At 42.2% G+C, this 27,600-nt stretch overlaps 1 protein-coding gene across 1 annotated transcript in view; it reads right to left on the bottom strand.

The window, feature by feature from the left end:
* Window positions 1-27,600, bottom strand: part of LOC114666239 (1-phosphatidylinositol 4,5-bisphosphate phosphodiesterase beta-1) — a 550,124-nt gene that overhangs the window by 499,559 nt on the left and 22,965 nt on the right. Inside the window, 1 exon segment of the mRNA XM_051919279.1 lies at window positions 16,822-16,899. Coding sequence (XP_051775239.1) covers window positions 16,822-16,899 — 78 coding nt within the window.

A 27,600-nucleotide genomic window follows, 5' to 3' on the forward strand; every position in this document is an offset into this window, starting at 1 on the left:
CGTGGCATAGAAATAAATGTTGTTAAGACCAGCAATGATGTATGGAGCTGGGACACTGGCAGTAAAGGGAGCGCAGAAGAAGAAGAAGTTGGATGTGGTTGAGAAGGTTGAGATGGACATGTGGAGTTACAAAGAAGGACAGAATAAGAAATGAGATAGTCAGAGGTACAACAAAAGTGTGTGAGATATTGAAAGGACAGATAAGGAGGGTGAAGTGTTATGGACCTGTGAGGAGGAGAGACAATCAATATGTGGGCAAAAGAGTGATGGGAGTGGAAGTCCAAGGGAAGAGAAAAGTGAGGGAGGCCAAGGTGGTGGTGGTGGATGAATAAAGTAAAAGAAGATCTGAAGGAGAAGGTTCTGACTGGCGAGGAGGTGTAGGACCAGGCTGTAGGATGTGGATGAGAAGGTTGAGATGCATGTGTGGAGTTGCAAAGGAGGACAGAAAAAATAATTAGATAGTCAGAGATACAACAAAAGTATGTGAGATATCCAAGAAAGTGCAGCAAAGGAGAGTGAAGTGGTATGGACTTGTGACGAGGAGTGACAATCAAATATGTGGACAAAAGAGTGATGGGAATGGAAGTCCAGGGGAAGAAGAAGTGGATGGATAAAGTAAAAGAAGATCTGAAGGAGAAGGATCTGACTAGCGAGGAGGTGCAGGACCAGGCTGTAGGATGTGGTTGAGAAGGTTGAGATGAACATGGGGAGTTACAAAGAAGGACAGAATAAGAAATGAAGCAGTCAGAGGTACAACTAAAGTATGTGAGATATCTAAGAAAGTGCAGCAAAGGAGAGTGAAGTGGTATGGACCTGTGATGAGGAGTGACAATCAAATATGTGGAGAACAGAGTGATGGGAGTGGAAGTCCAGGTGAAGAGAAAGTGAGAGGAGAAGCCAAAGAAGAAGTGGATGGATAAAGGAAAAGAAGATCTGAGGGAGAAGGGTCTGACTGGCGAGGAGTTGCAGGACCAGGCTGTAGGATGTGGTTGAGATGGACGTGTGGAGTTACAAAGAAGGACAGAATAAGAAATGAGGCAGTCAGAGGTACAACAAAGGTGTGTGAGATATCAAAGAAAGGACAGCAAAGGAGGGTGAAGTGGTATGGACCTGTGAGTTGGAGAGACAATCAATATGTGGGCAAAAGAGTGATGGGAATGAAAGTCCAGGTGAAGAGGAAGTGAGAGAAGCCAAAGAAGAAGTGGATGGATAAAGTAAAAGAAAATCTGAAGGAGAAGGGTCTGACTAGTGAGGAGGTGCAGGACCAGGCTATAGGGAGAAGAAAGTTGATCAAACACACAAGAAGAGGAAAAAAGATGAAGAGGAAGAAGACGGTTTCATTTCAATGAACAGGCGTTTCAATTAAACAGGGTTCACCAGGCTGGTATCTCGTCCCGTCCTGCAGTCTTACAGCGTCTATTTATTATATAAAGCCCTTTTCTTTCGGCCAATCAGCCTTCATTATCTGTAGATCGCCTCACAAGAGCATTTTACCAAGCACAGAAAATGACTTTCGGCGACAAGGCAAAATTTAGTGCTAGACAACTACGGTCAGAAAACGGCAGGCTGAATTAAATCAGAATAGGAAACTTCCCACCAGTAGCCGCTGTGCTTAATAACGGGCTCTTTATGGTTTTTCACAATTGAGCACAGACCTAAGAGAACTCCGGTGAAGTTAAATCTTCGTGAAGGCTCTTTACTTTCTACTCAAGAGGCACAATGGGATTCAAAGGAACCGAGGGGCCTCAGGCTACAGGGCCATACATAATTCAGCCGATACAAAAGTCTGATAAGTGTTTATTGGAAAGTGACGGCGCATTTGAATGGACAGATTTGGGTGTAGAATTGCAAGGTCTCTAAGAGCTTTGAAACCCGAAGAAATAAAAAGACAAACTAAACCGAAGGCTGAATATCAGTTACTTCTGATTCTTCACGTTACAAGGGGCTACTGTTGAAAGCAACCTAAAAGGAACTGAGACGACTTTGTGCTACTAGCTGGAAAACATGAAAATGATGGGGGAAAAAAATGGAGTAAAGACTGCAAATGAAACAGCTACAGCTTACATAGCGCAAACCGTTAGTGTGACAATGTAAGTGCAAATCTCCGAAAATGAGAACAAAATAGCAAGTGAACTGAACAAATGCTTCACCCGAGTATTTGCAAAGGAAGAAACTGATGGAGCAGTCCATTCAGAAAGTGAAATTCAAACTTGGAGTTCCTAGATTTTAAAATAGGAAGAATCCGATGTGCTTCAATCCCTCGATATACCGAAAAACAGTAATACCCCCAGCCTGGGACCTGATGGGATTTTACCAATTCTATTGAAAGAAATTAAAAAAAAAGATGTCATCTAAAAACCCTTATTAGGCCCATGTGAGCCGTCACTTAAGAAGGGAGAAGCTGGAAAGTCGCAAATGTGACAAGAATGGAGACAAAATGTCTGCCGCCAATTGCCGACCAATAGGTCTTACTTCTGTAACCATGCAAGAGGATGGAAACTAAGAAAAAAATAGAAAAGTATCTCTATGAAAATAACAGCATGCATGGCTTTATAAGAGAAGGTCCTGCCAAACCAGTCTTTTAAGAGGCTTCTGAATGGACAACTGGCATAGTTGACAAAAACAAAGCATACAGTGACATCATCTGCGTAGACTCCCAAAAAGCCTTCGACTGAAGAGGAAGTCTAAAACTAGAAGCTGCAGGCATCAGAAGTAACCTACAGAACTGGACCTCAAGGTGGTTAACCGGAGTCGCGCACACACACATACACATACACGTGCGCATGGTGGGAGGCAGATAAACGGACAAATATTAGGGTGGTAATTAGGTGGTAATTCCACGCCAGGCCAGGGGGTGGCCAGGTGCGCTAAACCTTCCTCCTTTATCTCTGCAGACCGGACACTGGAAATTCTGACTGATTCTGGCCCCCGAGGATGGCACTTTCGGTTTCTGGCTCCAGAAGATGTCAATTCCACCTGCATGCCTTGGATACAAGGCAACTACTTCTTCAACTTCAGTTCTGTTTTGGACTCAACTCTGTACACATCGGTGCAACTTATTTTATCTTTTGCAGCTGGGCTTCAAGGATATGGATGGCTGCCCCAAACCCTTCTTTGTGTGTCAAGACTATTCTGGTTCACACCGGTAATAGGCAAAACACACAGAGAAGAAGAGAATGTTCTACGCGGGGGTCTGTCCTCGGTCCGTGAACTTTTTCTAATTAGACAGACAGACAGACATACCCAAAAATAACCGGAATTTTGTTGTTATTATTTATTTATTTCCAGTTATTTTTGGGTCCCCCCTCGTATATACATATACATATATTCACAGCATTCGTAGTCTGAATCACAATATGATTGTATGGGTGGTTACCTACCAGGTAACGCTTGTGGTTGGTCAGCAAGTCGGCTAACATCCGCCACGGTGCCCTCTTTCACTTACGAGAAGCAGATCATAGAATGGTTGAAATAGTTTACTGTCAAATAATGCAAAGAGTACGCGACACGTGTTTCGCCCTAATTCTGGGCTCATCAGGCGTACACACTCACTGCACTCTCTTACGGGAATCGAACCTCGGACGTCAGCGCTAGAGGCGAAGCCCCGAACGTTGCACCATGGTGTGTGGCAGTAAAACTATTTCAACCATTCTATGATCTGCTTCTCACAACTGAAAGAGGGCATGTGGCGGATGTTAGCCGACTTGCTGACCAACCACAAGCGTTACCTGGTAGGTAACCACCCATACAGTCGCATTGTGATTCAGACTACGAATTCCGTGAATGTAATTACCCCGATCTACATGCTGTCAAATAAACGAACCAGACGCCGTGGCACAACGTTAGGGGCTTCTCCTCTAGCGCTGACATCCGAGGTTCGATTCCTGTAAGAGAGTGCAGTGAGTGTGTACGCCTGATGAGCCAAGAATTAGGGCAAAACACGTGTCGTGTACTCTTTGCATTATTTGACAGTAAACTATTTCAACCATATTACATACATACATACATACATACATACATACATACATACATACATACATACATACATACATACATACATACATACATACATACATACATACATACATACATACATACATACATACATACATACAATCTTGGAAGGAGATGAGACGTGATTTTTTCAGACAGACACTTTCACGTCCCGCGAGATGAGAGTTTGTGCCAAGAGATTCAACCAGGTCCTGGGCCGAAAATAAAAGAATTCAAAAATGTTGGCACAATACATATGCAGAGCAGGTTAGAGATAATGGAAGTACGAAAATTTGAAAAGGATAGGAAAGATCGCATTAGTGCAAACAAACAGAAATTATTACTTGGTGAAGTAACTGAAGGGTGTAAAGAGATTGAATTTATGGTTTGGATTTAAACATTAAGTCGGAGACTTGTAGATCGTCTAATTCGTGTTGCCATCAGGAAAAAGTAGTTTCTTCCTAATGAAGAGGTGTATCCTCTAGAATTAAAAAGATTTGTTGTTTGGTGAAAGTGAAATCCCGCGAGGGCACGGTGGCACAGTGGTAGCGCTGCTGCCTCACAGTTAGGAGACCCGGGTTCGCTTCCCGGGTCTTCCCTGCGTGGTGTTTGCATGTTCTTCCCGTGTCTGTGTGGGTTTCCTCCGGGTACTCCGGCTTCCTCCCACAGTCCAGAGACATGCCGGTTAGGTGTATTGGCGATCCTAAATTGTGCTTGGTGTGTGTGTGTGTCCTGCGGTGGGCTGGCACCCTTCCCGGTGTTGGTTTCCTGCCTTGTGCCCTGTGTTGTCTGGGATTGGCTCCAGCAGACCCCCCGTGACCCTGTAGTTTGGATATAGCGGGTTGGAAAAATGGATGGATGGATGAAATCCCGCGAGAGAAATCATTTCTCATTTGTGTGAATGCTATTGTCACACACAGTTCGTGTATTGTGTATAATGAAACAAGGCAGTTATACGTTGTCACGATGGAATTCCAAATATGGAATCAAAATTCAATGTGATATTGACGAAAAGGTAAAAGCGAAAAAAGTCGAATATATGGACATAGGTGATATGACAGAAGTGCGGCACACGAGACGCAGATCACGCGGCAGAGCAGCAGAAAGCCAGCAGCTGATTGAGCAAAGAGGAGGTAAAAATAAAAACTATTTGTTTTCCATTGTATCAGCGTTTAAGAGGGGGTTTTGGAGGAGCGACCGCCTCTCCTTGGGGCGCATTCAGCCCCCCTCTTCACAATGCGAGCGGCAGAGACGCAAAGTGGCTGGCGAGTGAAGCGAGCGGGGGGGATCCCCCTAGTACATATACCGTATAGGGTTTGCTACCATCTGCAAATTCAGGTATCCACGTTACAGCTTGGAACATAATCACCCACAGATACTGGGGGACAACTGTATTATGCACTCTTTATTTTTCCCTCTTTCTGAAAACAAAGTTTTAATTCACTCGTACTTTATCATCATTGCCTGTCTTGCTGTATTTCATGCAAGGATCAATTTTGGAACAAATCATTTTGGATGGGTCTCTTAGGTTTTATACTTTTATGTTTGATTTTGCTATCCCCTTTGGTGCACAGCAAGAGGAAAATCAATAAATAAAATTACATCTTAAGCGTCCTCCTGTCATTCTTAAACGGTCTTTTTCCTTTTGGAAGATGTGAACAGCAAATGCATTTTGTGAAAGTGGTTATTTCCCTTTAGAAAAGAAGCTTAGCATGTATTGAAAGTTGGTCCTCCGCAGAAATACGACAAGCCGCGAGGTCTGAAGGGACTCTGTGCTTTCCTTTTGAGTTTCATAGGATGGGAAGGAACAAGGGAATTAATGAAGCGACGCTGAACGTTAACTGAGTTAATAAATACGTCTGGCAGATATTAAGAGGTTCTCAGGTTCTAAAGTCACTAGACCAAGACGTCCTGTGAATAGGATACAGGGCCTCCAGGCAGGACTCCGACCCCTTCACTTTTCACACTTTGTTGTTGCAGGCTTGTGCTAACATCATCGAAATTCCTTTTTGTCCCTCACAATGTCAAAGTGAAAACGGGGAATTAAGACATTTTTGCAAATTTATTAAAACACTACTGTAGTATTTGGACCCCATGCTTACAAGACTCAAAATCTGGCTCCGGGGCATCCCATTCTATTAATCCTCACTGAGAAGTTTCCACACCTTGTTTGGAGTCCACCTGTGGTCACCTCCATTTATTGCACAGGTTAGGAAAGGCCACACATTTATCTGTAGAGCACAAATCAAGCCTTGAGGGTGAAAGAAAGGCCTGCAGAGCTCAGAGATAGGATTGTGTGAAGGCCCAGATCTGGGGAAGGATACAAAAAAATTTCAGCAGCATTAAAAAAGGTTCCCAACACCAGCATGGAAGAAGTCCGAAATAACAAGGACTATAGGGAGAAGAACTATCCATCCATCCATCTATCTATACATTATCCAACCCGCTATATCCTAACTACAGGGTCATGGGGGTCTGCTGGAGCCAATCCCAGCCAACACAGGGTGCAAGGCAGGAAACAAACCCTGGGCAGGGTGCCAGCCCACCATAGGGCACGCACTAGGGACAGTTTAGAATCGCCAATGCACCTAACCTGCATGTCTTTAGACTGTGGGAGGAAACCGGAGCGACTGGAGGAAACCCACGCAGACACGAGGAGAACCACCTTAGGTTAGAAAAGTGACCAAGAACCAGATGGTCTCTCTAACTAAACATCAGCAAGTCTGTGTGCAAATGGCAGAAACATCCAGAAGGACCACCACCACCACCACGGCAGTACTCTACTCTAATCTGGGCTTTATGATGACAAATGTGGCCGCTCCTCACTAAGACACACGGCAGCCCACGTGGGAGTTTGCAAAAAGGCATTGTGAGGGATTGCCAGCCATATATTCCGGCCAACACCTCCAAGCCGCCGGATGGAGCCCTACCTGCAACATAGGGATGTCCCGAGTTTCAGCAGGGCATCATGGACTATGGAGTTTTAATACACAGCCCTGCTGGATAACGTCGGGGCCGCCAGGAATCACTGCAGGGAGGCTCACAGGGTGCTACGTGCCCTATAACCCGAAAGTGCGTCATAAACACATGACAGGAAGGAACGACGTGGAGTTTTTATATGACCTGGAAGTGTTCCGAGTCACATGGACAGAGAGGGCAAAACACTTCCAGGTCAAGGACTATAAAAGGACTTTGGGAAATCCCAGACGTCGAGCTGAGCTGGGTGGAAGGGTGGCAACGCGTCTGGGAGAGGAGGATTGGATTATTGTATTGATTATTGGTGATTATTTATTAGTATTGTGGAGAGAAGGGTGCTTGGTGCACATTATTATTATAAAACAAATAATAATTGGATTGTTATCTGGTGTCCGACGTCTGATCTGAGGGTTCAAGGGGACGACGGTGCCTCAATCTTTCACAGCATCTAAAAGGTTTCTCGCAATCCGAGAGTCGAGTTTCTCCTCAGGTCTGATGAAACCAAAATGATTGAACCTTTTAGCTTCAGTTCTAAGCATCATGGCTCACATGCAATGGAATAGCCCAGTGACGGACATTTGTTTTTTTCTTTATATAGTTTTTGGAGTTGCTAGGTCTTTCCGGATGTTATAAGATAGTTGCAATGGCCCAATATGTCTTGTCAATAAACAGACGCTTGAGGACGCTGTTGCCCCGTGGAACCCAACAGACAGATGCAGACACTGGTTTAAAAGCACCCAGAAGTATTTTTATTTTCTTCTTCAAAGTGCCCCAAAGCACCTCCACCACCATAAACAAGTAATCACTAATAATAAATGCACACTATCAGACACAATAATTCTCCTCTCCTCCCAGCAGGTGCGTCACATTCCCTCCCATCTCCGGCTCGGCTTGCTGGGTCTCCCATAGTCCTTGACCCAGAAGTGCTTCTCCTCTTCTGTTCACGAGACTTGTCAGCACTTCCGGGTCATATGGAGAATTACATTTTTCTTCATCCCATAAGTACTCCCAAGTCACGGGGATGGAGGAACAGGGCTACTGTATATGGGAAACAAAAATCCCCTCGTCTCCCTGCAGCGTCACATGGTGGCCCACAGGGTACCCAGCTGGGTTGTGAAGCCAAACTCCATCTTCCATGATGCCCTGCGGGAATCCGGGGCACCTCTAGTCTGCAGGGAAGAAGCCCTCTAGCGTCCCGGATGCGTCGGCCGGGATGAGCTACCGGCCGTCCATCACAGTCTTCATTCCAGCCATAGCACGATGGAAGAAGCTGGCATGTACACAGTGTATTTCACATACTGCAAGACAAAAATCAAGCAACACTGACCGAGGAAAAGACCGCCTACCAATGAAAACGTCGGATTACGGTCATGTGATTTAAATTATGCGACTGCGTGATTTCAATGGCAGGTGTTGTGGATTCGTGAAAAATAAAATGTACACGTGAAACTCAGGAAAAATGAAATCTAGAGATTGTTAATTATAGGGGGCGACATTATTTTCTTAAAATTTGCCGAAAACTTAAGATGTCACATATGTGGGTTTGCCATAGTTTATGAGATGTCTGGAGGAAACCAGGCAGCCGTCATCAACTGTGCAATACCATTCCAACACGTGTATCTATTTTTTATTATTTTCACTCTTCCATTGCCAACCAAGTAGAAGTGTTTTGCTGGGAAAATACATTGGTGGTCTCTGGTGTACCGGGTCCACAGCTCACGTCAAAAAGGCTACTTTTTAAATAATCGCCGCACTTGCGGCTTAGCGAGGGGTCGTGGTACAGTGCCTCTGGAAAGTATTCACAGCGCATCACTTTTTCCACATTTTGTTATGTTACAGCCTTATTCCAAAATTGATTAAATTCATTTTTTTCCCTCAGAATTCATAAACCTTCTCTTAGGCCTTCCTCTTGTGCTCTCGTCTGGCAGCTCTATCCTTAGCACACTTCTCCCAAAATACCCCTCATCTCTCCTCTGTAAATGTCCAAACCAACGCAATCTCGCCTTTCTGACTTTGTCTCCCAACCATCCAACTTGAGCTGACCCTCTAATGTCCTCATTTCTAATCCTGTCCATCCTCGTCACACCCAATGCAAATTCTATCATCTTTAACTCTGTCACCTCCAGCTCTGTCTCCTGTGCCACCATCTCCAGCCCATATAACACAGCTGGTCTCACTACCGTCCTGTAGACCTTCCCTTTCACTCTTGTTGATATCCATCTGTCACCAATCACTCCTGACACTCTTCTCCACCCATTCCACCCTGCCTGTACTTTCTTCTTCACTTCTCTTCCACAATCCCCATTAATTCTGTACTGTTGATCCCAACTATTTAAACTCCTCCACCTTCACCAGCTCTCGTCCCTGCATCCTCACCATTCCACTTACCTCCCTCTCATTCACACACATGTATTCTGTCTTTGTGGTCCTACTGACCTTCATGCCTCTCCTCTCAGATCTCCACCTCTCCAGGGTCTCCTCAATCTGATCCCTACTCTCACTACAGATCACAATGTCATCAGCAAACATCACAGTCCACGGGGACTCCCGTCTAATTTCGTCTGTCAACCTGTCCATCACCACTGCAAATAAGAAAGGGCTCAGAGACGATCCCTGATGTAATCCCACCTCCGTCACTCCCACCGCAGACCTCACCACTGTCACACTTCATATCCTGTACAACTCTCACATACTTCTCTGCCACTCCTGACTTCCCCATACAATACCACAGCTCCTCTCTAGTCACCCTGTCATATGCTTTCTCAGGTCCACAAAGACGCAATGCAACTCCTTCTGGTGTTCTCTAAACTTCTTCATCAACGCCCTCAGAACAAACATCACATCTGTGGTGCTCTTTCTTGGCATGAAACCATCCTGCTGCTCACTAATCACCACCTCACTTCTTAACTGAGCTTCCACTACTCTTTCCCATAACTTCATGCTGTGGCTCATCAGTTTTATCCCCCTGTAGTTACTACAGTCCTGCATGTCCCCCTTATTCTTAAATACTGGCACCAGTACACTTCTTCTCCACTCCTCAGGCATCCTCTCACTTTCCAAGATTCCATTAAACAATCTGGTTAAAAACTCCACTGCCATCTCTCCTAAACACCTCCATGCTTCTACAGGTATGTCATCTGGACCAACAGCCTTTCCATTTTTCATCCTCTTCATAGTGGTCCTCACTTCCTCCTTGCTAATCCGTAGCACTTCCTGATTCACTATCTCCACATCATCCAACCTTCTCTTCATTCTTCAGCCTCTCAAAGTACTCTTTCCATCTGCTCAACACACTCTCCTCACTTGTGAGTACGTTTCCATCTTTATCCTTTATTACCCTAACCTGCTGCTCCTCTTTCCCAGCTCGGCCCCTCTCTGTAGCCCACCGGTCCTTTTCTCCCTCCTTAGTGTCCAACCTCTCATACAACTCATACGCCTTTTCTTTAGCATTCGTCACCTCTCTTCACCTTTCTCCTTATCTCGCTGTACTCTTGTCTACTTTCTTCATCTCTCTGACTATCCCACTTCTTCTTTGCCATCCTCTTCCTCTGTATACTCTCCTGTACTTCCCCATTCCATCACCAGGTTTCCTTTTCCTCCTTCCTCTGTCCAAATGTCACGCCAAGCACCCTTCTTGCTGTCACCCTTACTACATCTGCTGTAGTTTCCCAGCTGTCTGGTGACTCATTACCACCCTGTGCCTGTCTCACCTTCTCCCTAAACTCAACCTTGCAGTCTTCCTTTTTCAACTTCCACCATTTGATCCTTGGCTCTGCCCTCACTCTCTTCCTCTTCTTGATCTCCAACGTCATCCTACAGACCACCATCCTATGCTGCTTAACTACACTTTCCCCTGCCACCACTTTCCAGTGTTCAATCTCCTTCAGATCAACTCTTCTGCATAGGACATCTACCTGTGGGCATCTTCCTCAACTCTTGTATGTCAGCCTATGTTCCTCCCTCTTCTTAAAATATGTATTCACCACAGCCATGTCCATCCTTTTAGTAAAATCCACTATCCTCTGACCTTCTTCATTTCTCTCCTTTACACCATACCAACTCATCACCTCCTCATCTCCCTTCACCAACATGTCCATTGAAATCCATTCCAATCACCACTTTCTGTCCCTTGGGTACACTGTTCATCACTTCATCCAAGTCACTCCAAAAATTTTTTTTTCCTCCATCGCACACCCAACTTGCGGGGCATAAGCACTAACATTCATCATCACACCTCCAATTTCCAGCTTTATAATCATCACTCTGTCTGACACTCTTTTCACCTCCAGAACACTCTTGACATGCTGTTCCTTCAGAATAACTCCTACTCCATTTCTCCTCCTATCCACACCATAATAGAACAATTTGAATCCACCTCCGATCCACCTGGCCGTACTCCTCCTCCATTTAGTCTCTTGGACCCACAATATATCGACCTTCCTTCTCTCCATCATATCTGCTAACTCTCTCCCCTTACCAGTCATACTGCCAACATTCAAAGTTCCTACCCACAGTTCCACTCTCTTTACTCCCCCCCCCCCCCCCACGCTTCCTCTCCTTATTCTTCGGCCAACAGTAGCCCAATTTCCGCCAGCACCCTGTTGGCTAACAGTACTGGTGGCGGTCATTGTTAACCCGGGGCTCGACCAATCCGGTATGGAAATTTGTATTGTCTGCATATTGATTTGGCAAAATTTTACACCGGATGCCCTTCCTGACATAACCCTCCCCATTGATCCGGGCTTGGGACCAGTGCGAAGAAACACTGGTTTGTGCATCCCCTGTGGCTGGGTCGCAACCCCTGAGGTTGGGTTTATTGTATTGTAACGTAACAGAGCCTTATTATTATTATTATTTTTTAACCTTCCACTGCATGTCTGGCATGTTTTTGAAATTTTGTTCCTGATCCTTTGCAATCAGACAGGCACAATGACACGCCCACAGGCACAATGACACGCCCACAGGCACACCCTTGGACACACCCACATCCACTTGTCGTTTTGTTAAGGTGGATCGTAGGCAGTCCAGAATAGCATTAATGGACCAAGTCCCCATCTCAACAACAGACTCTCCAGTCTCCAAATTTTATAAAGAGCACAGAAAGAAGCTCATGGCCTTCAGGTAAGAAGCATCTGCTGTCCAAATTTCCTTTCATTCGGCCTCGAACCACGCAAGGTAGGCGTCAGATTCACTCAGGAATCATGCAGTGCAACAGTCAAGTGTTATTCCTGGCCCATCACGGGTCAAACTCAATGTTTTCTTTCGAGCTCCTTGCTCACTAAGTCAGGCTGCACTGACTCTCCATCACATGAAAAGGAGCAGAATTGGCCCTGTCAGCTGACAGCAGCCCCGTGGTTGTTCCTCCTGTGAGCGACACTATGGAGGTGAACGATTGCTACACTCTTCCATTTATCTTTATTCGTTTCTGCTTGTCGTGAATGGGGAAAGACTTGTACTTCAAAATGTCAGAGCCACAAAAATCCTTCCCCATATAGTACCTGCTGTTCTGCCACACGGAAAAACGTCCATAGGCTCTGCCATGCCATTCAATGATTGCAGGAGGTAATTTAATAAATTGAGCCCAGTGCAGAATGACTTAAATTATGCAAGACATTTCCCTAGTGAAGGGGACCCAGCAATTAAAACAAAAAAGAATAAATGGCTTTAAAAAAAAATCAGTCCATTCAAGACAAGCTGGTTATCTTTCCATTTTCCATAATTAGACCCTTCATGACATCCCTCATATGACAAGCTTCGGGAAGAACAACTTAACTCGGATTGCATGAATTATTTGGAGGATTACCAAAAAAGTTACTCTTGCCCTGTCCCCAGGTTTGATTTACAACTGTCACGACTGAAGTGACACTCAAGTCCCTTCTGCAAATACGCCGACTTTAAAAGCTCCAGGCGCACCTTTCCCCCCCCCTTCAATTTCTAAATGTGACAACATATTTCTTAAAATATCTAACTTTCTAACAGCTATTCGGATTATTCACTGCAAAGAGTAAAATGAGAATAAAAAAAAAATATATGTTTTTAATGTGGCTGGACTGATATTCAATAATAATTAGCAAATTTTTATTATGTGCCCACCAGAAGTGCCACGGCCATCATCCCAAACCAACACAAAAAGGCATAAGATGGCATATTGTCAAATATATAAATAAGATGTTTCAGGGTTTCAACATTTTAAAAAAAGTCATTACATATGAAGTGATATTTTATAATAATTAGCAATTAGCATCCATTTATTTGTGTCCATTCTACCCATATTTTCCCTCAACTCTACCCACACATGTAAAGCCGCACATACTAGAAAAAAAAATCAATTTCTCACTGTCAGAGGGCTAAAAATAATAAAGAATATGTTTCATTCTGTATTAACATATATTTTATAACAACCACCACCTATAAGCATCTTTTTATGTGTGCCCATTCCGTCCATACGCCCACAGAACCAAACCTACACAATTAAAAGAGACATAAAATTGCACATTATTAAAAAAAAAAAAAAATAATTGCCAGAGGGATAAAAATTATAAAGAAAATATTTCTGTGTGTATCAATTGATAATCTCTTATAATTAAGACTTATGTGCCCGCTGCAGCCATACCACCACCACATCAAAACGGCACACAACTGCACATTCTCAAAGAAATTAATATGTCTCGCCATCTTGGTGGCAAAAACATGGAAATGGAATATATTTCATTGTGTATGAACTAACATTCTATATTATTAACATCCTTTAATTTGTGCCCATTCTAATTCAACCCACACACAACATAAAATGGCACATGTTGAAAAAAAAAAATGGCATTTTTTACAGTCAGGGGGCTAAAAATAACTAAGGAATATGTTTCATTGTGTAATAACTTAATCCATAAGCATATTTGTGCTTATTCTACCCATACGTCCACAGAAATAAACACACAAAAAAAGCATAAAATGGTATATTAGAAAATATAATTATATTTCTCACTGTCGGAGGGCTAAAAATAAAGAAAAAGTTTCATTGTGGATGAACTTATATTCAAAAATAATGACTTATAATTTTTTTTTTTTTTTTAATGTGTGCCCATTCCATCCATTACCCCCCAGAACCAAACCCACACAAGTCAAATAAGCATAGAAATCACACATTGAAGAAAACAAAAATGTATTTCTCACCATCAGTAGGATAACAATTATTAAAAAGGAAACATTTCAATGTGTGGTGGGCTGGCGCCCTGCCCGGGGTTTGTTTCCTGCCTTGTGCCCTGTGTTGGCTGGGATTGGCTCCAGCAGACCCCTGTGACCCTGTAGTTAGGATATAGCGGGTTGGATAATGGATGGATATTTCAATGTGTGTGAATTGACAATCTTCAATGATTATGAATTAATAACATTTGCTTTGTGCCCACAGCTGCCATCCCAACACACCCCAAGGCATAAAGGGGCACATTGTCAAATAAATTAAATAGGACGTTACACAATCTTGGTGGTACAAATGTGGATATGGAATATGCTTCATTGGGGATGAACTGATAGGCTATAATCATTAATTAGTATCTTATTTGTGCCCATCACATCCTTATGCTCCCACAACTCAACCCACACACCTAAAATAAGAATAAAATTGCATATTGTTAAAAAAAAATTTATTGGTTACTGTCAGAGGGCTAAAAGGGAGTATAGAAAATAGGTTTCCAGATATCAGAATATATACAAGAATTAATAACTTTAGTTAGGTGCCTGCAGCATCCATACCACCACCATCACAAAACACCAGAAAAAGGCAGACAATGGCACATTATCAAATAAAAGAATAACATGCGTTAGAGTCTCGGAGGTAAAACTGAGGATACAAAATATATGTTTCATTGTGTATAAACTGATATTCTAGAAGAATTAACTATTAGCATCTTTGTGTCCATTCCAACTATATATCCCACAACCTAGCCCCCATTCTAGAAATAAGCCTAAAATAGCACATTGTTTAAGAAATGAATTTCAGTCAGACAGCTAAAAAAATAAATAAATATGTTTCAATGTGTATCGACTTATATCTACCGGTGTCTGTATCTGTTGGTCCGTCTGGTTGTTCCGTCTATGTAATTTCAACAGATGGTGCATCACAAACATTTATAGTAATGAAATGCATTGCATTTGTCGTTCCAACAGATGGCACATAGGAAACATTAACTCCGCATTTACAAAATGTCATATAAAAACAGATATATGCTTTGCATTTGTCATTCAATTGCGCATCCCAAACATTAACTCTAAATCTCTAGTATGAATCCTAAACCAAAATGTCATGTAACAGATACATATGCATTGCATTTGTCATTCCAAGAGATGGCACATCCCAAACATTGAAACTGCTTTACGAATCCCATACTAAATGGCACATAAGAGACATGCACTGCATTTGTCATTCCAACAGAAGGAACAGACATTAACTCAGCTTTTATGAAAATGGCATTCAAGACATGCTTATCCATTGCATTTATTATTGGATTCAAATTGGTATGAATCTCCAACCAAATGTATTATAACAGATATGTATGATTTGCATTTGTCATTCCAACAGATGAACATCAACACTGCTTTTACAAATCCAATACCAAATAGCATATATAAGACATGTGCATAGCATTTGTCATTTCAACAGAGGGCACATCAAGCATTAGCTTTTCTTTACAAATCGTATACCAGACTGTACACAACAGTGACAGATTCATTGCTTTTTTTCAGTCCAACAGATGGCGCATCACCAACATTATCTCTGAAACTCTGGTATGAAACCCATACCAAATGGCATGTAACAGATTAATATCAATTGCATTGGTCATTCCCAAAAATGGCACACTTTAAAGAATCCCATACCAAATGTCATGATATATACATTGCATTTATCATTCCAACAGATGGTGCATCATAAATATTAACATTTATACCAAATTGTGTAGAGCAGAGACATGTGCATCGTTTAGTGCATTGCAAATGTTAACACCGACGTCTACGTGGATTACTTAGATTTTAAAGCATCTTAGACGGGCAGCACCTTTAGTCATGAATAACTTGATAGAGGTATTCAGGGAAGGGTAAATGGAGTATAATGTGTTCCTAATGTCTGCATTGCTATCCCATCGTAATTAACTATGTTGTGCTCATACCACCCTCAGCTACGCATACAGCCTACATACCAAGTATCCATAAAAATAGCACAACTATTGTCAAGCAGCGTTCTTCAACTTTCCTTTCAATATTCCGAAGCCAGGCACCTGCCAGCAGTGCCTATCGTCTACATTATCAGGTAATTGAGACACACAACTCATTTGTACTTTGCAATGCAACCTTATTAAAAAAGAAGCACTTCAAAAAGCATGTGCAGGCGCATCCATAATGATAGCAGCAGTCAACCCCTATTAGTTTAATAAGTGATTTTAAATACCAAAGGGAGGAAAATGGGCACACAAAACATATTGTGATCCATTTGTCAATAGCATTTAAAAAATAATATATTGCTAGCGACGGAAATTAACCTGTGTGGGATATCGTTGTGAACACAAAGCTGTTACAGACAAGAGGCTCCTTTCGGTGACTAATGCCTGCCCTGCCTGCCGCATCTCCATTGTTCGCTTGCAGCCTTAGACTGAAAGAATGTCAAGCAGCACAGGGCTTTACATATCGGGGAAACGACGGATTCCAAGAAAACATCCTGTGAAAGCTCCGAGGTTCTCTCCGCTGTGTTATTGTCTGCCACCCTCGTGTTTAAAATGCACGCAATCAATAAGAAAAAAAAAATTCCAGCAGGCAACTTCAGGAAATACGAAAATGAAGGAGAAGAAGCAGAATCATCTTTACCTTATTCTGATCTGTCCAGTATAAGAAGTGTCCATGAGGGTCCACTCGGAGTGTGACAGGAGTAACCAAGGTGGAGTCCTAATTAGAGAAGAAAAAGGGAACAAAAATGAGTAGTGTGGAAACACTGTATGTACACGTACATTTGCTTTTATCCAAAGTGACTTACAAATGAGGACAAACATAACACTGTTATAGACTGCAAGTCCTAAATTACAATTTCAAAAAATTCCCACTAGAGGGGGAAAACCTGTCAAAAACCCTAGCAAGATACAAAAGGGACCACATGGAGTCACATGCTGTTCAACAACAATGAAGCTCCACGGAGCACTAAAGCAATAGGAATTCCCCAAAACAATAAGGCAACCAAAACAGAAAGCCAAAAAGAAGTCTGAAAAGAACAATAAATGTAAAAGATTAAAGTAACTCAACACTCCATTGTGCTTTTGAGATGAACCACCACCACCAAGAACAGCGGGAGACCCTCCATTTATAGACAGCAGAGGCCACTATCTTGGTGGTGATTGGCAGGTGGCCCCGCCCCTTGGGGAACCAACCCACAAAAGACACAAAGCGTAACTCAGGCAAGGAAAATAAGAACAAAAGTAACATTAACATAAATAAATGGCTCGACAAAGAAGACAAAGGACATAAATCACGGATTGTCTGGGGAGGAACCCTGGCTGAAATATAACACACACACACACACACACGCCACACTCAGCTGGAGGACACACTTTTCTTAGATGCTGAGCCAATGCAGCAGGTGGTGCCACATTTGTTAACTGTTAAAAGTAGTTTTACAGGGTGGCATGGCAATGCAGGGTCTATACAACAACAACAACTTTTTTTGTTAAGCCCATAATCACACAATGGGCTTTAACAGGCCCCGACTTTTGACAGCAACCCCCCTCCCTCCCTCCCCCCAGCCTTGAACTCTCTAAGACGACAAGGGAAAAACTCCCAAAAAAACCCTTGCAGGGAAAAAAAAAATAAATAAATAAAAAAATGGACAAAATCTCAGGAAAGGCAATTCAGAGCGAGACCCCTTTCCAGGTAAGTTGGGCAGACAAGTGGGTGTTAAAAGGGGGGTGTAAATACAATACACAGTAACCCTAAATCTACGTATACTAATAAAAGGCAAAGCCCTTACTGACTGACTGACTGACTGACTGACTGACTGACTCATCACTAATTCTCCAACTTCCCGTGTAGGTGGAAGGCTGAAATTTGGCAGGCTCATTCCTTACAGCTTACTTACAAAAGTTAGGCAGGTTTAATTTAGAAATTCTACGCCTAATGGTCATAACTGGAACCTCTTTTTTGTCCATATACTGTAATGGCGGAGGTGGAGTCGCGTATCGTATCATCACGCCTCCTACGTAATCACGTGAACTGAAAACAAGGAAGAGATTTACAGCACGACTCAAACACGGGAACGAAGGTAAATGACGTTAATTGTTGAGTGTCTTTTAATACTGTGTAAGCATACATATTAACACATGTGCAATTAAACGTGTGCATTTACGGGGTGATTTCTCAGGCTTAAAAGCTCGCCTTTTATTAAAAAGGTAAATGCAAACGGTTTTCATTCTGAAGGGCACAAACCACGTTAGATTTCAGCCGTTAAACGCGCAAAAATGTCGGTACACCAGATAAATAAGCGCAACATATTATCAGTTGTACTGTATGCTTACAATACATATAGAAATGTGTTAATCGTTAACTAATAGTATGGGATGATGTTTTTCGACTCGCGCCTTGATTTAAACGATTGCATGTCTTGGTGGGTTTGCGTAGCTTATTGTCAATATCTTTACACCTTTTTTTTAAGACTTATTGACTGAAACGGGCTTTCACGAAAAAAGTTAGGGCTTTGCTACAGGATACACCCTCCACAAGTTAAGGAAGTAAAAATAAAGGTGTATATTTCTGTTTTATTTAAACCTTTTAAGTTCGTATGCATAGCCCCATTTGGCTGTTTTAGTTTATTTTTTCTTTCTTCAGTAATATTTAATCTCCTTAAAGAAAAACAACATATGCATTTTACTTTTTTTGTATCTCTTTAGTAATATTTTAGTGTAAAAGGATAACCAGTATTTAAACCTTTTAAAAAGGTTTAAAACACACCTCAGCCGTTCTTCTCCGTTGCCTTCAGTGGGCAAACTGCCTTCTGTTAGGGCCAACGGTTTCAGTTTGGAGCACCTGCTGCCATTCTTCTGCACAGTAGTCCTTGGATTGTTGTGTTGGTGAGCCTTTTGACTTTAATTTCCATCTTGTTGTCCACATTTGATGAGACTTTTCCATACTGTAGATGGGGGTCTCAATGATTTCTCTCAGCTCTAAAATGGTGCTGGACATCCTCTGATTTTGAAGGCAAGTAAACCTTACCCAGTTCTCATTTCCAAGGGCAGCCATTTGCTTTTTCCAGGTGGTGCTCCTGTTAGAAGAGTTTTAGGCCACACATCTGCTTGGGAGAGACCTTGACGATGCGGGACGACCACCTTTGGTCTTCTGTTGGGGTCTCAGACTGCTGCTGCTGGCCACAGGTTGTCGCTGCCCCGTTTTATCCCCGCCACACGGGCCTTTCTCTTTCAGTTCGCTGATCATCAGGTCCTGAGCCAAGCCCTAGGGCCGCATGCCCACAAACATCTCCCGTTTATTGAGCTGGACACTTCTCCATTGCTACAGGAGTTTCCTTCTTGAATGCAGGGATGAGTAACGTTGTTCTCAAAGGGCTCCAGCCCCATTGCCTTAATGACTGCTGATGAAGCCACATTTCTTTAGTCGTCTCGCCTGTTAAGAGTTCCCACCCATAATTGCTTGTCATTGTCTTAAATGGCAGCATTCCCGGTTTTTTAATTGCTCCTTATTAGCAGTTAAATGCAAAGGACAAAGGAACCAGCAGTTCTCCATCTACCTCCCTTCAAACCACACCTGTGTGTACTCATTTTGAATGATCTCGTTAAATAAAATAAATTTGCAAGGAGAATCACTCATGTGTTTTAGGCCTCAAATCATTTGGATGATATCCTTGGGAGGGCAAAAACAATCGACGATGTCATGAAGACCTGACATGGCAGAGTTAAAACACTGAGAAGCTAGGAAACTAAATAAGATGTCGGACTGGTGAGGATTGGCTTCTAATTAAGCAATTGGGTTGGAACCAAAATCTGCAGCCACTGTGGCCATCCAGGACAGACATCACTCACCCCTGCTTTTAATGTATGGGTTCAGTTACTGCAGGGGTGTCTAACTCCGGTCCTGTTGGGTCGCAGTGGCTGCAGGTTTTCATTTCAATCGACGATGTCATGAAGACCTGACATGGCAGAGTTAAAACACTGACAAGCTAGGAAACTAAATAAGATGTCGGACTGCTGAGGATCGGCTTCTAATTAAGCAATTGCTCCCACTGTGGCCCTCCACGACAGACATCACTCACCCCCTGGCTTCACTTATTGCAGGGGTGTCCAACTCTGGGCCCTGATGGGCCGCAGTGGCTGCAGGTTTTCATTCTAACCATCTTCTTAATCAGTGAGCCTTTTTCCTGTTGTTTTGCCTTTCATTTTATTTGACATGATTTCCCTTAATGAACAGCAAAACAATAATGAGACATAAAACAAGACACCACATGACCAGCTAACCTGAAAATAAAGAAAGGTGAGGGTCTTGGTCATGTCAGTCTGCTCGGGTCACAGAAACATCTTGGTGATAGTCTTAGGAAAAAACAGAAAATCAACAGTCTACTGTGGCAGAATGAGAGCAGCAACAAGTCATAACGGCTTTAATTAACAGCAAGAATTGGCTTCTCATTATGAAACTGGTTGGAGTGAAATTAGCTGGAGTTTGTCGTTCACCTGTCGGCTCGTCTCACGTCTCATTTCTGTTTGGCTGCCATTTAATGAAGAAACAAATCAATTCAGAGGACTGCATCCTTGAAAACATGGCTACTAAAATGAAGGGAGAAGGAATTAATTAGCAGTGAAAACTGGGCACTTATTAGGAAAAGAGTTAGAATGAAAACCTGCGGCCCACCAGGACTGGAGCTGGACACCCCTAACTTACTGCAAAAGAAATGTTTGGAACTGTAAAATATGCTCTTTTATATTGGCGTGATAATTAAGGAGACATAAAATAATTAAAATAAATACTTTATGAACCACCTTCATCTAATGACTACAGACCAGTGTCGCATCAGGCAGGTCCTGGACTGTGTGAGTCCTCTTGTGGTAGACCACCTGGACACACTGCAGTTTGTCTATCTGTCAAAGACTGGAGCAGAGGCTACAATTGTCTCTCTGCTCCAAAAGGCTAGACGAAGCTGGCCACACTGAGAGAAGGATGTTTTTTGATTTCTCCAGGGCCTTCAATACCATCTGGTGGTATTACTGAGGTGGTAAAACTGGTGGCTCTCAGTCTAGGGATCTGCACTGGCAAGTGGAAGGTTGCTGGTTTAAATCCTATAAATGCCAGAAGTGACTCTACTCTGTTGGGACCTTGAGCGAGGCCCTTAACCTGCAATTGCTTCATCCTGGGTATGACGTTAATCTACCGCCAGCTCTATCTATCTATCTATCTATCTATCTATCTATCTATCTATCTATCTATCTATCTATCTATCTATCTATCTATCTATCTATCTATCTATCTATCTATCTATCTATCTACCTATCTATCTATCTATCTATCTATCTAATCCTGCCAACTACGCTATCTATCTATCTGTTCCCTCCAACTATGCTATCTATTTAATCCTGCCAACTACGCTATCTATCTATCTATCTATCTATCTATCTATCTATCTATCTATCTATCTATCTATCTATCTATCTATCTATCTATCTATCTATCTATCTATCTATCTATCTATCTATCTATCTAATCCTGCCAACTACGCTATCTATCTATCTGTTCCCTCCAACTATGCTATCTATTTAATCCTGCCAACTACGCTATCTATCTATCTATCTATCTATCTATCTATCTATCTATCTATCTATCTATCTATCTATCTATCTATCTATCTATCTATCTATCTATCTATCTATCTATCTATCTATCTATCTATCTATCTATCTATCTGCAGTGCCTAAGGCTTTTGCACAGTGCTGTACACAGAGAAGAGCGCAGAGACCCTCAAGCACAATGCTAGGAGGTGACCAAGCGGAGCAGAGCCCCAGACAACCGGTCACAAGGAGGGAATGTCACTAGGCAGTCAATAGCAAGGCTGACTTAAGATCCAAAAAGTTTAGTCACATACAACAAATGGCCAAGTAGTGTGGTAGGCAGTAGGACTTTAGGGACGTTCATAACTTGACTTGGCGTTATTTTGAAAGAATTAGGTGGATAGGATTATTGACTTGAATGGTCACTTCTCATCCTCTCATCTAAATGTTCACTTTTTGAATGAGTTTTATTTTAGTGTAACGTGCGGAGGGCAGATTTTAAAGATTAATAATAGATGTATAAATAGAGAATGGCTTCAGAATACACTATGGACCTGGAAGAAAACTAAACAGGATAGAAGAGAATAAACAAACGGACGGATTTACATCTTTATACATCATGCGTAGCTGACATTCTGTGAGTTCTCGCGCAGCTTAAAAACAGTCACAAGGCTTGTTTGCCAGGAGCTCTTGTTGAATTACTTTAGCAGCAGGTGCCGAGTCCTGGCCTTTCTTCTTGGAGTGCCACTTCCTGCTGTTTTCTCAGATCCTGTCCAAACCTCATCTAAGATAAAAATAAAATGACCGCCCAGGTCTCAGGGGTTCAACACACACACACACACACACACAAAAGGCAAGTCCTGCATGTGAATTTTCTTACACTGGTGCTAGGAAGTTTTTGAACCTTTCAGAATTTTCTCAGTTTCTGTACAACTATGACCTAAAGCAAACATTATTTTGGAAATGTCATTACTTCAGGATTTGGCCTGTATACAGTTGCTTTAATAGTTGCTGTGTTACCCGTCTAAAGACAGGATGCAATCCAAATAATTAATGTGGAATGCTTGCAGTGCACCATTTTTTGGAATGTATTTTGTAATGCATGTGAGTAATAAAATGCGTTGCATTTGTCATTCCAACGGGTGGTACATAAACATTTGTAGTAATAAAAGTGTTAATGTTTGCGATGCACCATTTGTTGGAATGACAAATCCCTGCCTTAACCGGGCTGCTCACCTGATCTCGGTTTTGTGTGTAAACTGATGACAGCTTAAGGGCTCCAATGTTGGTAATTCCCCGTCACTTCCAAGGGATGTCACTGTTGGTTGTAGCCTCTTCTCTTCCCCCCTCTACAGAGTGCTAAAATCACCACTGACATCACTTCTGGCGTCCGAATCCTCCTGGACCCGCCCTAAAGTTGGAAGATCCGCCCTTTTGGACTCGCATCTGAGTTGTTGTTTTGTCAACCATTATGTGGGATTCGCCATGTGGTGCCCCAACTCTTCATTATCACTTTTGTCTTTCCTTACAGCATGTAAAGGCACTCAAGGAGGTATGCTTTGGTCTTTAAGGGGGTGGTGGCACCACTGAGTTTGGGATGGCGGGAAACAAAAGTAGGGGAGGTGGAGAGATGATAGTGGAGATTGGACAGCTGTGGATAACGGGTAGTGTACCGAAATCTTATGTAATGACAATAAAGGAATCTTGTCTTGTCTTACCTTGTCCTATCTTATCTTATCCTTTCTTATCTTATCTTGTCCTGTCTTATTTTGTCCTGTCTTATCTTGTCTTACCCTTTCTTGTCATGTCTTGTCCATTCTTATCTTATCTTATCTTATCTTATCTTATCTTATCTTATCTCATATTTGTCTTATCTTACCTTGTCCTATCTTATCTTATCCTTTCTTATCTTATCTTGTCCTGTCTTATTTTGTCCTGTCTTATCCTTTCTTATCATATCTTGTCTTGTCTTTATCTTGTCCTTTATTGTCTTGTCTTACCCTGTCCTTTCTTATCTTTCCTTATCTTGTCTTGTCCTTTTCTATCTTATCTTGTCTTTGTCTTGCCGTGTACTTTATCGTATCTTACATTGTCTTATCATATCCTTTCTTATCTTGTCTTATCTTATCTTATCGTTGTCTCGTCTTACGTTGTCCTATCTTATCTTATCCTTTCTTATCATGTCTTGTCTTTATCATCTTCTTTCTTGTCTTGTCTTATCCTGTCCTTTCTTATCTTATCCTTTCTTATCTTTCCTTATCTTGTCTTTGCCTTGCCTTGTACTTTATCTTATCTTACATTGTCTTATCTTATCATTCCTTGTCTTATTTTGTCCTTTCCTATCTTTCCTTATCTTATCTTGTCCTTTCTTATCTTAGCATATACTGTCTTATCTTGTCTTACCTTTTCTTATCTTGTCTTTCCTTTACCTGCCTTGTCCTTTCTTATCTTATCTTACATTGTCTTATCTTATAATTTCTTGTCTTATTTTGTCCTTTCTTATCTTATCTTGTCTTGTCTTGTTTTGTCCTTTCTTATCTTTCCTTATCTTGTCTTGTCCTTTTTTATCTTATCTTGTCTTTGCCTTGCACTTTCTTTTCTTACATTGTCTTATCGTATCCTTTCTTATCTTATCTTATCGTTGTCTTGTCTTACGTTGTCCTATCTTATCTAATCCTTTCTTATCGTGTCTTGTCTTTATCTTCTTCTTTCTTGTCTTATCTTATCCTGTCCTTTCTTATCGTATCCTTTATTATCTTTCCTTATCTTGTCTTGTCCTTTTAATCTTATCTTGTCTTTGCCTTGTCTTGTACTTTATCTTATCTTACATTGTCTTATCTTATCATTTCTTGTCTTATTTTGTCCTTTCTTATCTTACCTTTTCTTATCTTGTCTTTCCTTTACCTGCCTTGTCCTTTCTTATCTTATCTTACATTGTCTTATCTTATCATTTCTTGTCTTATTTTGTCCTTTCTTATCTTATCTTGTCTTGTCTTGTTTTGTCCTTTCTTATCTTTCCTTGTCTTATCTTGTCTTTCCTTTACCTGCCTCGTCCTTTCTTATCTTGTCTTATCTTATCTTGCCCTTTGTTTCCTTATCTTGTCTTGTCTTTTCTTATCTTATCATATACTATCTTATCTTGACTTACTTTTTCTTATCTTGTCTTTCCTTTACCTGCCTTGTCCTTTCTTATCTTATCTTACATTGTCTTATCTTATCATTTCTTGTCTTGTTTTGTCCTTTCTTATCTTTCCTTGTCTTATCTTGTCTTTCCTTTACCTGCCTCGTCCTTTCTTATCTTGTCTTATCTTATCTTGCCCTTTGTTTCCTTATCTTGTCTTGTCTTTTCTTATCTTATCATATACTGTCTTATCTTGACTTACTTTTTCTTATCTTGTCTTTCCTTTACCTGCCTTGTCCTTTCTTATCTTATCTCATCTTATCTTGCCCTTTGTTTCCTTTTCTTGTCTTATCTTATTCTGTCTTGTCTAACCCTAATCGTATAGAGAATGGGCGACAGACCAAAACGGGGGCACACCCTACCTACCCTCATGGAGGTGGGCACTTAACAAAGGTTGAAGAAGCCCCCAACTGGACTGTGTGCTACTTTGTAATGTTATCATTGCGATCCAAGGATTGAGCACAATTTTCAATGTCGCTTTCTGGAAGAAGATTACAAAAGCCAAAGCTACTCATTTCACGACTTTATTTATGTTTGAGAAAAACAAGACGTTTTCTTTTAGGATCTTGTGCAAAACCCTCACATGCCATGTCTGTCTTCCTGGGTCTAAAAACAGGCCTTCTCACCATAACTACCCCCCAATACGAAGAAAAAAAACAATAAAATGCTTTGAGAAAAAAATGTTTCCCATCATCGTTCTTTCCGTCCAGCAATCAGCCATTTAAGTGTATCTGTTGCCATGCCAACCGTTAACCGTGATAATTTATGGCAAAGCTTAAGGCTGTCACCATTTTCAACGTGTATTATTATTATTATTATAATCAGGATGCCAACTCTTTCCTTTTATGTTTTTTTCCCCTCCTCGGTATTTAAGAAAGGTACAACTTGTTGCAAAATGATTTTGACACGAACCCCGGCTCTTTCATTTCAACCTAGGATGACTGCATTGCAATTTCTCACGCTGTCTTTTTATTCTGCACCTGGCACAGTAATTATGGTGGAAAACAAAGGAGTAGGAAGGTACAGAAAGAGCTTCTTTATGTAACGGAAGAGGCAGAATTCTAAAGAAACAAAGAAGCCGTAAAATAAATAATATTATAAAATGGGGAAAAAAACCCATGTTAATAGGGGAATCTGCCACATTGCTGTACAAAGATGTACTGGTGGCTCTAAAGCAGCACAAAGATGGACTGGCAACCCATCCAGGGTTGGATCCTGCCTTACTCTCAGAACCGCAGGGACTGGCTCCAACACCCCATACTGGATTAAACAGCCATCCTACCTGCACTTCAGAAGGGGTCACCCACCTGATGCTCAACGTGTTCAGGTCCCCAGCCAGGACTTGGATAGGAGACCATCAAAGAAAAAGCTTGGGTTGCTGCTGGAATGAAGTGGTGGTGAGGCCAGCAGGGGGTGCTTACCCAGTGGTCTGAATGTGGATCCCAATGTCCCCAGTGCAGTGACGGGGACACTGTGATGTAAATATGGCGTAGTAAATGATGAGACATAAAAACGAGGATCCTGACTCTCAGTTGTTAGAAAAGATCCCTGGGAATCTTTCAAAAATAGTAGGGCATGCCCCGATGTTCTCATCCACTCCGACCCCCTAATCGGTGCCTGTCTCTACTTGGCTAACTATCCCCCTCACCAATACACCACCTAATTTCTAATGTGTGGTGAGCATACTGGCTCAAGAAGACATCCCACCTGCACTTCAGAAGGGGTCACCCACTGAAGCTCAGCCTGTTCAGGCCTGTTCAAGACTTGGATGGGAGACCATCACGGAAAACGTTTGGGTTGTTGCTGGAAGAAGGTGTTAGTGAGGCCAGCAGGGGGCGCTTACCCGTGGTCTGAATGTGGATCCCAATTCCCCAGTGTAGTGACGATGACACTGTGCTGTAAATATGGTGCAATAAAACTGAGGTCCTGACTCTCGGTGGTTATAAAAGATCTGTGGGCATCTTTTAAAAAAAGTTGGGTGTACCCCGATGTTCTCATCCACTCTGACCCCCTAATCAATCCCTGTCTCTACTTAGCTAATTATCTCTCTCATCCCTTCACCACCTAATTTCTAATGGGTGGTGAGCATACTAACTCAAGAAGACATCCCACCTGCACTTCACAAGAGGTCATCCACCTGTAGCTCAGCACATTCAGGCCCAGCCAGGACTTGGATGGGAGGCCATCACGGAAAAAGCTTGTGTTGCTGCTGGAAGAGATGGTGAGGCCAGCATGGGACACTTACCCTGTGGTCTGAATGTGGACACCAATGCCCCAGTGAATTTGACGTAAAACCGAGGTCCTGTGGCGATTAAAGATCCCTGGATATCCTTTCTAAAGCCGATGTCCTGGCTAAATTGCCCACCATTCTGAACCCCTAATCATCCCCTGCCTCTGATTGGTTCTTTCTCTCACCCCCCTCACCACCTAAGAGCTCATGTGTGGTGAGCGTAATGGCGCAGCATTGGCTGCCGTCACGTCACTCCAGGTGGGTGCTAAACAATGGTGGTGGCTGAAGTGGCACCCCACTCACTATGAAAGCACTTTGAGTAAAGCACTATATAAATGTAAAGAATTATCCATCCATCCATTTTCCAACCCGCTGAATCCGAACACAGGGTCACGGGGGTCTGCTGGAGCCAATCCCAGCCAACA

The sequence above is a fragment of the Erpetoichthys calabaricus genome, chromosome 15 (genome assembly GCF_900747795.2).
Source record: "Erpetoichthys calabaricus chromosome 15, fErpCal1.3, whole genome shotgun sequence".
NCBI classification, from domain to species: Eukaryota; Metazoa; Chordata; class Cladistia; order Polypteriformes; family Polypteridae; genus Erpetoichthys; species Erpetoichthys calabaricus.